This window comes from Pseudophryne corroboree, chromosome 4, assembly GCF_028390025.1.
Source record: "Pseudophryne corroboree isolate aPseCor3 chromosome 4, aPseCor3.hap2, whole genome shotgun sequence".
NCBI lineage: Eukaryota > Metazoa > Chordata > Amphibia > Anura > Myobatrachidae > Pseudophryne > Pseudophryne corroboree.
In genome coordinates, this window is record NC_086447.1 from 258,245,797 (window position 1) to 258,258,279 (window position 12,483).

A 12,483-nucleotide genomic window follows, 5' to 3' on the forward strand; every position below is an offset into this window, starting at 1 on the left:
CCCCTTTTTACACATAACGGCAGGCAGAGTGCCCTTTTTAACATTACGGCAGATAGTCCCCCTTTTTACACATTACGGCAGGCAGAGTCCTCCTTTTTACACATTACAGCAGGCAGAGTCCCCTTTTTACACATTACGGCAGACAGCGTCCCCCTTTTTACACATTATGGCAGACAGCGTCCCCCTTTTTACACATTATGGCAGGCAGAGTCCCCTTTTTACACATTATGGCAAACAGCGTCTCCCTTTTTACACATAACGGCAGACAGTGTCCCCCTTTTTACACATTACGGCAGACAGCGTCCCCCTTTTTACACATTACGGCAGGCAGAGTCCCCTTTTTACACATTACGGCAGACAGCGTCCTGTTTTTGCACATTACGGCAGCCAGGTAAAGCACCTTACATCACCCTCCCTACTCTTATGGTGTAGTGTAGTGTAGTGTACTGTAGTAAAGTGTACCGCCAGCAGGCAGCTGAACAGAAGCCTCCATAATGTACAGCATCAGCCGGCTGTCAACGGTGCTGAGGAGCCAGGCACCCTGCGCTGCGCTGGGCAGTGCTGCACAGGTAACTATGGTGTTAGGGCTGGAGGCTGCCAGGGAGTGATAAGGTGTGCTAGTATAGGGAGGATGGAAAGCAGCCAGTGCCGATTTGTGTAATGAGCCTGGCGAGTGTTAGAATAACTGGTCCGTGTAATCAGTTGTGCGTTTCCTTTACTGTCTGAGTGGCAGATCAGCTTCTCTGCACAGCCTGGCATGAAATGGGTTAGTCACCCAGCTGTCAGCACAGGCACTGGGTGCTGTATGTCTACTGCACTGTACTAGTGCAATGCACACCTTATATACTCCTCTGTGTAAATGCAGAAGGGCTAGTCGTTTGTGTAGTCTTTTGCTGACTAGGTCTGTGGGTGGCTACAGTGGGCAGGATGTACAGATGGAGCCATACTAATCGTGGCTCCGTCTGTACCTGATGGGGCGCAACTATCACCGCGTCTGGGGCGTGCGTCCGTGACGCGCACGTGCCCCATTCACTAGAATGGGAGCATCTCTGTGCACTCCTGGTGGGTCTAGGCCAACAGATCGCCTAGTCATGCTGGGAGTGCACGTATGCGATGGAGCCGCACTCCGGCTACCGTAGTTTTTAAGTGCTGTTTGTGAAAGTGCGGACTGTGCATATGACAGTCCAGAGGTCCTGGGGGTGGGGCCAGCATGGGCAACGTCACGACGTGTGACGTTGTGGAACTTAAATTCCATTTACCGTGGGAGCATAGCAGTGCACAGCGGCAGGAGAGACTGTCTGTGTGCACCGTGTCAGTGTCGGCGGTGGTCACACCAGCAGGCCTGTTTCATGGATTGTGTGCATGTGGCTGGAATTCTGTGTCGCTGTGATTACTGGTAATTGTTACTGCACAACGACCTGCTAGCCCAAGCTGTCTATCACTCGTTCTAGGTGGAGCACTGCCAGTGTTATAGTATAGGGTCAGTGTTATAGGGATAGTGTCTGTGTTATATGGATCACGTCAGAGTTATAGTATCCTCTGGTAGTATGCTATCCATACACAAACATGCTCTTTGGTATGCTGCTCTTTGTACTATAGAAACAAAGAATTTGACGGCAGATAAGAACCAAATGGCCCATCCAGTCTGCCCTTTAGGATTAGAGTATTAAGGGCCCCATACACTACAGCGACATGTCGGACCCTCATGTCGCATAAGATTTCCCTTGAACCACCCGGCAGCCTCCCGGTCGGCAGGATCCCATAGGATACATCGTATGCGATCCTTTTGCATATGCTGGTGGGATCCGAGAAATCACGAGTGCAGCACTAATGACCTAGCGCATCGGATCGGATGTAATGTACATCCGATTTGCCACTTTCCATCCGATTTATCAACCCGAAAGGTCGAAATTGGATGAAATCAGGCATTATCATTGTAGTGTATGGGGCCCTTTAGGGATGGTTTAGTGGTTTGGGTTAGGGTATTAGCATAGTTTAGGACAGTGGTTCTCAAACTCGGTCCTCAGGACCCCACACAGTGCATGTTTTGCAGGTAACCCAGCAAGTGCACAGGTGTAGTAATTACTCACTGACACATTTTAAAAGACCCACAGGTGGAGCTAATTATTTCACTTGTGATCTGTGAGGAGACATGGAAAACATGCACTGTGTGGGGTCCTGAGGACCGAGTTTGAGAACCTGTGGTTTAGGAGATGGGGTTAGGGTATTAGGCTTGGGTTAGGGTATTAGGGTTACTTGGGGGGTTTGGTTTAGGTGTTACGGTATTAGGGATAGGATATTAGGGTTGGATTAGATATTAAGGTTAGGGTTATGGTTGTTAGGTTATTAGGACCAGGGATAAGGTATTAGGGTTAATGTTTAGGGTGAGGTTTAGGTTAAGGTACTAAGGTAAGGGTTAGGTTAGGGATGCTGTACGTCATTGTTTAGGCTTATCATGTGTTAGCAGGTCTGTTGTGAAAGCTTGATTTAAATGCTGCCCCCTGAAAATCCATGTTTTAAGGATAGACCTTATAGGGTTTTTTTGTAGAGCAAATGTGATGTCAAGCTCTGTTTTCAAGCATGGATATCCCTAAACATGGCTGCTTATGTCACCCGTGCATCCATTTAATGTCAAATTGCTTTTCAATGGTTGTGTAGGCCGATAAGATGTTTACATTTTAAATGTTGGTGTTTTGTTTTGTTTCTATTTTATTATTATTATTTATTACCAGTTATTTATATAGCACACACATATTCCGCAGCACTTTTCAGAGAATATTTGGCCACTCACATCAGTTCCTGCCCTAGTGGAGCTTACACTCTATATTCCCTACCACGTGCGCACACACACACATAGTCACGCAATGGTTAATTGTATTGGGAGCAAATTAACTAGGGGCCTAATTATATATTCTACCAGTATATTTCTGTATTGTGGGAGGAATCCGGAGTACCCTGATGAAACCCACACAAGTACGGGAAGGGTATACAAACTCCACACAATTAGGGCCATGGTAGGATTCAAACCCTTGTCCTTGCTAACCATTATATCATCCATGCTGCTCATTTTTGGGGTCATTTGGCATTGTTTATGCTTGTCACAGTGACTGGTGGGCCCAGGGGACAGTGCCACAGTGTTTAGTGGGTGAGGTCTGGACATTTTCGGGGCAGCTGCGTGACAACACGTGCAGCCGCTCTGAGAAAAAAATTGCTCCAGACCACTTGCCAGCACAGACAGGCTGCTCAGGCAGCGGTCGTCATCAAATCGATAAGTTTGCAATTAAATTGGAAACACATTGCGGGGTGGCACAACACACATGCTGGGAGGCCCCAGAATGTGAGTAGATGGACGCACATCTTGCTGCGGAAGCAAAATCTGCTTCCATCTCTGAATAACCCCCATTGTGTCCCATATGAAGATGGCCATTTTGGGTTAGACAAAATGAGCAAAATATTAATTCCCTTATAATCACTGGAGTGAGCACCTGCCACTGAAGAACACACCCCTAAGTGGCAATAGATACGCCCATAGGTGGAGCTAGACATGCCCTTTGGGTGGAGCATAACACTCTACATTCTGCGCTTACACCTACAATCTCCCTGAAACTAGTTTTCAAAAGTAGGCTTGTATGGTGTTAAGGGACTTTAGACACATAGGCCCAAATGTATTAAGCCTTAAAAACTGATAAAGTGGAGACAGACAAAGAGTGATAAAGTACCAGCCATCCAGCTCCTGTCATTTTTCAATGTGGCCCAGATTTATCAAGTCTTGGAGAGCGATAAATTGTGCAGTGATAAAGTGACAACCAATCAGCTCCTCATTGTCATTTTCCAAACACAGAATCTAACATGGCAATTAGGGGCTGATTGGTTGGTACTTTATCACTGTGCAATTTATCACTCTCCAAAGCTTGATAAATCTAGGCCACATTGAATGACAAGAGCTGGTTGGCTGGTGCTTTATCGCTCTTTATCTGTCTCCACTTTATCATTTTTTAGGGCTTAATATATTTGGGCCATATTCTTTCCTGTAGATCCACAATTCACCTTGCACTAGTCCAAAAGCAATGACATGGACCTATGCTGAATAGTCTATGCTTCTGCGTTCTGCCAACCTGGGAATGAAAGTAGAGCAGAGTCTGTATCATCTTAAATAACATGACTTCAGTGTCTCCTAACAATTGTCTGATCCTCTTAATTACCAACTGACATGAGTTGTCACTGTCACAGGTGACATGATTCCACTTAACCAACATAAGAACCTCCCTAAGGAAAAGCTGCGTAATTGATGGTCCCCAAAGTCATTTTGTACACATCGCCCTCATCATGTACAGTATATATAAGTAACTTATGTAACAAATGTTTCTTTACAATAACATATGAGTAATAGAATCACAATTTGCACTCACTCTTCTTACTTCTTCCTAGGATCAAGAAGGACCCAACTGTTCATCAATTGATTGCCTGCTTGAAAAATACTACCTATCCACTGTGTACTCTCTGGAGTTTATATTCGGCATCATTTGCAATGGGGTGGTGATGTTTGGCTATATTTTTTGCATGAAGAAGTGGACAAGTGGACACATATACCTGTTTAATTTGTGTCTATCAGACTTCACTTTTCTCTGCACCCTCCCTCTACTGATTGAAAGCTACACCAGTGGTCGATGGATATTTAATGAGTCCTTATGCTACAGCAATAGATACTTACTACATGCCAACCTGTACACCAGCATCCTCTTCCTCACTTTCATCAGTATTGATCGATACCTTATTATTAAGTTCCCGTTCAAAGACCACATTATGCAGAAAAAAATTGTTTCAATCATACTATCTATTGGAATCTGGATTGTGGTCATATTAGAAATAGCACCGATTCTGTTCTTTATAGAATTGCGTGATAACAGTCAGTGTCTGAGCTATGGCAGTTCCGGGTTGGCCACGTACAGTCTTGTGTACAGTATTTGTCTTACTGTCACAGGCTTTCTTATCCCTTTGTGCACCATGTGTGTGTTTTATATGAAAATGGTTCGCTTCTTGAGAAATAGGAATGAGCAGCTTACAACATCATTTTCTCTAGAAAAACCGCTCACTTTAGTGTATGTTGCTGTAATTGTGTTTTTTGTAATATTTACTCCTTATCACATCATGAGAAATGTGAGGATAGCATCACGTATGGAGCAATGGAAGCTGAATAATGACTCAAAGATTGCCATCAATGCCATATATGTAGTTACAAGACCTATTGCATTCTTAAACAGTGTGATAAACCCTGTGTTTTATTTCCTTATGGGAGACAATTTCAGGGAAATGTTGCTATCCAAGCTAAGGCACTTATTTGCAGTAATAAAGTGTCGTTGTGTTGTTTATAACTATAAATCCGAAGGCAACGACTCAAGATGTTATACAACATATTCTTAGCAACAAGCATGTATATACTGAGGAGATGTATCAAACCTGGGGAGAGATAAAGTACCAATCAATTAGCTTCTGACATTTTACAGGCTCATTAGTGCTCGCCCAGCTGTCAGCAAGCCGGCGGTCGGGATCCCTGCGCCGGTATGCTGGCCCCGGCCACTCATGCTACACCCCCACCTTATCTCTCTCTAAGGCTTAATACTTCTCCCCCACTGTATGTTCTATTAAAGGTCATAGTCACTATTTTTCTGTTAAACAGAACTGTTTTGTGTTAAATTGATACGTTGTAGGAGTTTTCCTGCTGACTAAACATGGCATGACATTGAGATGTTTTAAATAAATATGTAATATATTTTGAAGCAGTGTAGTATGTTTTTATCATGTAGCTTGGATAAAGCACATTTCCTTCCTCTGTCATTAGAATGCTTTTAGAACCAGTAAAGATGGTATTTTGCAGGGTAAGGGCATCAGAACAATAAACATCATTAAAACATTTTAGTTTACTTTATTTCTAATGATTTCACTATTTTTTTTTTTTTTTTTTATTGAAGCATCGCCAGGTCAATTCAACAACATTGTGGTAAATCAGTTCAACATTTTTGAAAGGTAGTACCATCAACATACAGTACCACATATATCAAATTGTCGTGTTATCATTGAATAAAACATTTTTACATTAATGTTGTAAAGCACATTTGTATTCATCTATCCACGTTAGGTGAGAATAAAAGACAAAGCAAATATAATCTACGTGAATGTCTGCCGTGCCACCAGAGCCCCACCCCTCCCCCCTACCATCTCCCCGAACACTTCATGTTTTGCATAGAATACCCCATCCGAGATCTGAGATTAACTAAAATGTAATATCACAGAGGAATCGGAGGGTCATTAGCGACCACCTGCGACATAAACCAAACTGTATCCTTAAAGCTATTATGGATTTGGGTCCTTAACGGAAGCGACAGGGTAGCTATATATGATTCCCATGTTAGAAAGAACCTCTCAACTTTATTTTCTCTATCCAGTACCACCTCCACCCACTGCATCCTAAATAGATAGTGTAGTTTAGCTTTAAAAAGTGCCAACAGTGGCTGAGAGGGTTGTAACCAGGTCTGTAGAATGGTTTTGCAGGCCGCTGCTCCTATAGCCAGCAAGAGCCTCTTGCCCCCCTGCGATGTACGAATGTTAGGGGGAAGTATACCAAACAGGGCCCATTCAGGTGTCATAGGGATGTAGTTGACCAAGCTATCAGCAGAATATTTCCTGACCTGAGTCCAAAAACCTCGAATTACGGGGCAATACCAAAGACAGTGAAATAAATCCGCTGAGTTAGTTCCACATTTGTAACAGTTGGAGTTTAGTGAATTGCCTATCAAGAAACTTCTGTGAGGGGACAAGTAAGCCCTATGTAGTATGTTTAAAAACATAGTTGTATATGGAGAGTAAGGCAATAGCGCACATGCTCTGGTGTGAGAACGAAGTATATCGTTTGATGATATATTTGGAAGTCGTGAAAGCCAAGGAGCCAGGGTCGTAGAGGACTTGTCTGGTATAAACACTTGCCGTATGCAATTGTACGTTAAAGAAATGGCTTTTTGTGTCAAGCTTTGATTTTGTATTAATGTGTCTAGTGGGTTGTTCCAGTCCAACATTGTGAAAGGACGTATAATAGAGCTAATATAGTGTTGGGCCTGTAAGAATGCAATAGGGTAGGCCGCCATCCAGGGATGGCGTTCCCCAGCGTCCCGGAATGTGGAAGGCCTCCTTGCCGATGCACAGACCAAATCTCTCACGGTCCTCACACCCAGGGCCTGCCAACTAAAAAATGGGTAGGAAGCCTGCCCATTCTGAAATTCAGGATTATCTACAAAGGTGAGAAAGAGAGATTTGTATGCATTTAATCCAAATTTGTGTCTTAGTACATGCCAAGTTTTCCTAGTATGCCAGAGCAACGGGTTATCACGTATTTCCGGTGAAATTTCGCAGTCATATAAATGAAGAAAACTTGTAAGGTTAATTCCCTGCAAGAATTCCTTTTCTAGTGATGTGTTCGCATAGAGATCTCGGCCATTTAGCCAATCTTTAATGTATCTGGCGTGCGCTGCTGTTATGCACACCAGTGCCTGCAGGAAAGTACTGGTGTCAGAACTGTTATGCACTCCAGTGTCTGCAGGAATGTACTGGTGTTTGAACTGTTATGCAAAACAAATGGACTCACAGACAAACTGGGGAATATGACATAACGTACACAGAAGGTAATAGAGTAACAAAATACACACAAAGTGAACAGAGAAGCCCAGAGGCTAAGGAACTGGGTATCTCCCTTGTATTAGAACTGCACAGATGGAAAAAGCAAGATGTTGTGTTTTAATACGTAGAGAACCTGAAATGCTGTTGCTAAGGGCAACAGCAAAACCCTAAAGGGTTACCAACGGGTGTGGCAGTAAACTCCTTGGTCAGAGATGGAATGATAGACACAAGGAGAGTCTCCACAATCCTATTTCTCACTTGCAGTGCACAGGTTTTAGCTGACTGCCACTAAACTGACCCCTGACACCTAGCACAGTGAGACAGGATTAGACAGGCAAGTCTTAGAATACAGCCGCAAACTTGCTAAGTTCACAGAGTAGTAACAGAACCCCAGCAAGCTAAATGACTGACTCCAGTCTTACTGCTAGGTCTGGATTGGCAGAGTGTAATACCAAATCCCCAGGCCTATTTGCAGTAAGCAACAAACAAATACAAAGCTACACAGTACTGGCTAACTTTCATGAACTGACTAACCAACAAAGATTCAGCAGCATCTGCTTACCCTGAAAAGAGGCCTTATAAAGCAGGTGCTGTCCACGCCCCACTCAGACCTCACAGACTGTGAGCACAAAAACCAGCACCGGATCCCCTGCCGTGCACAGAGCCTATAACCACTGCACAGCAAAAGACCCGAACCGGAGTATCAGCTGCGCACAGGTTACTCCACTAGCACTTGTCTCCCGGTTGCCATGACGACGTGGCAGCACAGGGCAGGAGACCCTAACAGTACCCCCCCTCTGACGAGGGGTCAAAGAACCCCTACCACCGGGTTTATCGGGGAACTGCGAGAAGAAAGAGCGTATCAGTCTGGGGGCATGAAGATCACAACTGCGCACCCACGACCGCTCCTCCGGGCCATACCCCTTCCAGTGCACCAAAAATGACAGCCGACCCCGAACCACCTTGGAGTCAAGAATCCTTTCAACAACAAACTCCCTCTGGCCACGTATCAGAAGAGGGGAAGGTCTTCCACTGGAAGAAGGATTACTAATCGCCCGTTTTAAAAGGGAACAATGAAATGTTTTATTGATACCCAAAGAACGGGGCAGATCTAACTGAAATGCCACCGGATTGATAACCCTGGTGATCTTATAAGGGCCGATGAACCGGGGCCCTAACTTATGAGATGGCTGTCTCAACTTCAAATTCTTGGTAGACAACCAGACGAAGTCTCCTAATTTGAAGCTGCAGGGTCTTTTCCGCTTATCAAAAACCCTTTTGGTCACTAATGACACAGACACAAGGGCTTTCTTCACTTTCCGCCAAATACCTCTAAGGACCGAAACCACAGAGGAACCACCAGGCGTGGAGTCCAGGGGGTCAAAAGAATTGGCCTTAGGATGATGCCCATACACACAAAGGAAGGGAGAGATCCCTGTAGCAGAGTGAGCCGCGTTGTTATAGGCAAACTCCGCCATGGACAGATGAGCAACCCAGTCAGTCTGACACTTGGAGACATAACACCTGAGGAACTGCTCCAAGGACTGGTTCACCCTTTCAGTCTGCCCATTAGACTGCGGATGGTAGCCTGACGACAAGCTGACAGAAATCTGGAGATCGGAACAAAATGCCCTCCAGAATTTGGCCACAAACTGGGATCCGCGGTCAGAGACCACATCAAGTGGCAACCCGTGGAGACGCACAACATGCAGCATAAATAATTCAGACAGGCGTCTGGCTGATGGCAGCCCAACCAGTGGAACAAAGTGCGCCATCTTCGAAAACCTGTCAACGACAACCCAGATGGCTGTCATCCCCGAGGATTTGGGCAAGTCCACCACAAAATCCATTGAAATGTGGGTCCATGGCTTAGATGGGATAGAGAGTGGATGTAATGGGCCAACAGGAACCCCTCTAGGAGTCTTATTTCGGGCACAGATGTCACATGCCCGAACCCACTGATCCACATCCTTAGCCACCGAGGGCCACCACACCGCCCTAGATAGCAACTCCCGAGTTCTGGCAATACCCGGGTGACCTGCCGACTTCTTGGCATGGAATTCCAGGAACACTCGCTGTCTTAACCTAGGAGGCACAAACAAAAGACCTACCGGAAGGTCTGGAGGAGCCTGCTCCTGTGCTCTAAGGACTAATGATAAGAGGTCCTGGGTAATGCCCACTTTAATACATGATGGGGAAACAATGGGCAACGGCTCCTCGGTGGTCTCCTGGATTGGAGCAAAACTCCGCGAGAGCGCATCAGCCTTGATGTTTTTTGACCCAGGGCGATATGTTATCAAAAAATTAAAGCGAGCAAAAAACAAAGCCCATCGTGCCTGCCTGGCATTGAGACGCTTCGCTGACTCTAAATATGCCAGATTCTTATGGTCAGTGAGAATTGAGACCACAAACTTAGCCCCCTCAAGCCAGTGTCTCCACTCCTCGAGTGCATCCTTAATAGCCAACAATTCCCGGTTACCCACGTCATAATTCATCTCGGCAGGCGAAAATTTACGGGAAAAGTAAGCACAGGGATGAAGGCGATTATCAGACACTCCCATCTGAGAAAGCACTGCCCCAATACCCATCTCAGAGGCATCCACCTCCACCACAAAAGGACGCTCTGGATCTGGGTGTCGCAGCACCTTGGCCGAAACAAATGCCCTTTTGAGACGGGCAAAAGCCGCTTTAGCCTCACAAGACCAGTGAGCAACATCCGCCCCTTTCTTAGTGAGTGCCACCAAGGGCGCCACTATAGACGAAAATCCAGCGATAAATCGTCTATAAAAATTTGCAAAGCCCAGGAAACGCTGAAGCGCCTTCAAACTAGTGGGCTGCACCCAATCCAGGACTGCCTGTACCTTGGAACCCTCCATTTGGAAACCTTCTGGGGAGATAATATATCCTAGAAATGCGATTTGCTGAACTTCAAATTCGCACTTCTCCAGCTTTGCCCCAAGCCGGTGGTCTCTGAGTTTCTGGAGGACTAAGCGTACATGCTTCCGATGTTCCTCCAGGGAATGGGAGAAGATTAGGATGTCATCTAAGTATACAACTAAGAATCTATCCAAATATTCCCTGAGCACATCATTCATGAAATCCTGGAAGACTGCCGGGGCATTACAGAGCCCAAAAGGCATCACCAAATATTCATAATGCCCTGAGTGGGTATTAAAGGCAGTCTTCCATTCACCCCCCTCTCTTATTCGGATTAGATTGTACGCACCGCGTAGGTCAATCTTAGAAAAAATGGTGGCAGTACGAAGCTGGTCAAACAAGACCGAAATGAGAGGCAGTGGGTATGAGTTTTTAATCGTGATACGGTTCAATTCCCTGAAGTCGATGCAGGGTCGCAACGAACCGTCCTTTTTACCCACGAAGAAGAACCCCGACCCAACTGGAGACTGTGAAGGTCTGATAAATCCCTTAGCCAAGTTCTCCTGAATGTACTCTGCCATAGCCTGAGTCTCAGGACGTGACAGGGAGTACAACCTGCTCTTGGGAAGCTTAGCATTTGGCAACAAATCAATGGCACAGTCATAGGGGCGATGGGGAGGTAGTACCTCTGCAACTTTTTTGGAGAACACGTCCGCAAAATCTGCATAACACCCTGGCAATCCTGGCAAACTTAGCTGCGAGAGCCTGACTGGAAGGCTCAAGCAACTCCTGAAACAATCAGTACCCCAACTAAGAATCTCCCCAGAGACCCAGTCAAATTGAGGATTGTGGGCCCTTAACCAGGGTAACCCCAACACCAATGGGGCAAAAGTACAGACAGTCACATAAAAGGACAATTTTTCAGAGTGTGTGGCTCCAATAAACAAAGAAATCTGGCTAGTGCAAGAGGTAATTTTACCTTGGGATAATGGTTCCCCGTTTAACCCACAAATCTCAATTTCCGATGCCAAGGGTACTAAGGGAACAGAGTGTTTCAGGGCGAATTGGCGGTCCATAAAAACCCCGTCGGCCCCACTGTCCACAAAGGCCTCAGTCTTGACAGTTTGACCGAGGATCTTCAAGGTCACCGGAATGATAAAAGTCTTCTTGGGAAATTCTGACTTCTGGCCTGACAGGATATTTCCCATCACCCTCAGGCCCTGAAGTTTTCCGGCTTTTCTGGGCATGATACTACCACATGACCTTTATTCCCACAGTACAAACACAACCCCTGCTGTCTCCTCCGCGTCTTCTCACGCGAGGAGAGGCGGGTAGCCCCAATCTGCATAGGCTCCTCAGAAAATTCCTCAGAGTCTGAGGTTCCCTTGGGAAGGAAGGAAATCTCAGTCTCCCTTTCAAGCCTACGCTCTCTCAGCCGTCTATCCACCCGGATGGATAACTGCATGAGCTGATCCAAGCTATCAGGCAAGGGATATTGTACCAGTTGGTCCTTTATCTGGTTAGAAAGACCTCTTCGGTACTGGTGTCTCAGGGCTGGGTAATTCCACTGGGTATCATGGGCCAACCTCCGAAACTCCGTACAGTAAACCTCAACTGGCCTTCGCCCTTGCTTAAGGATCGAAATCTGAGCCTCGGCTGAGGCCGTCTTGTCAGGGTCATCATACAACATGCCCAGTGCCGTAAAAAAAGCATCAACACTTTTAAGCGACGGACAGTCAGGCTGCAACCCATATGCCCAGACCTGTGGGTCTCCTTGTAGCAAGGAAATCACTATGCCCACCCGCTGAATCTCCGACCCAGAAGACTGAGGCCTAAGCCGGAAGTATAGCTTGCAGCTCTCCTTGAAACAAAAGAACTGCGAGCGATCTCCAGAAAAACGATCCGGGAGATTTACTTTCGGCTCCTTAACCCCTGCAG

At 45.8% G+C, this 12,483-nt stretch overlaps 1 protein-coding gene across 3 annotated transcripts in view; it reads left to right on the forward strand.

Annotated features, from left to right (window-relative positions):
* SUCNR1 (succinate receptor 1) overlaps positions 1–5,911 on the forward strand; it is a 114,021-nt gene extending 108,110 nt beyond the window's left edge. For 2 of the 3 annotated variants that reach the window (XR_010176477.1, XR_010176476.1), the window contains exon 3: positions 4,429–4,517. Coding sequence is in view for 1 of the 3 variants with exons in the window: in XM_063919581.1 (XP_063775651.1) it covers positions 4,429–5,421 (993 nt within the window). In the remaining 2 variants the exon portion in view is untranslated. Of the gene's footprint in view, positions 1–4,428 lie in introns of all 3 variants that reach the window. The other variant, XM_063919581.1, reaches the window with a different exon arrangement.
* Positions 5,912–12,483: the final 6,572 nt, after the last annotated feature.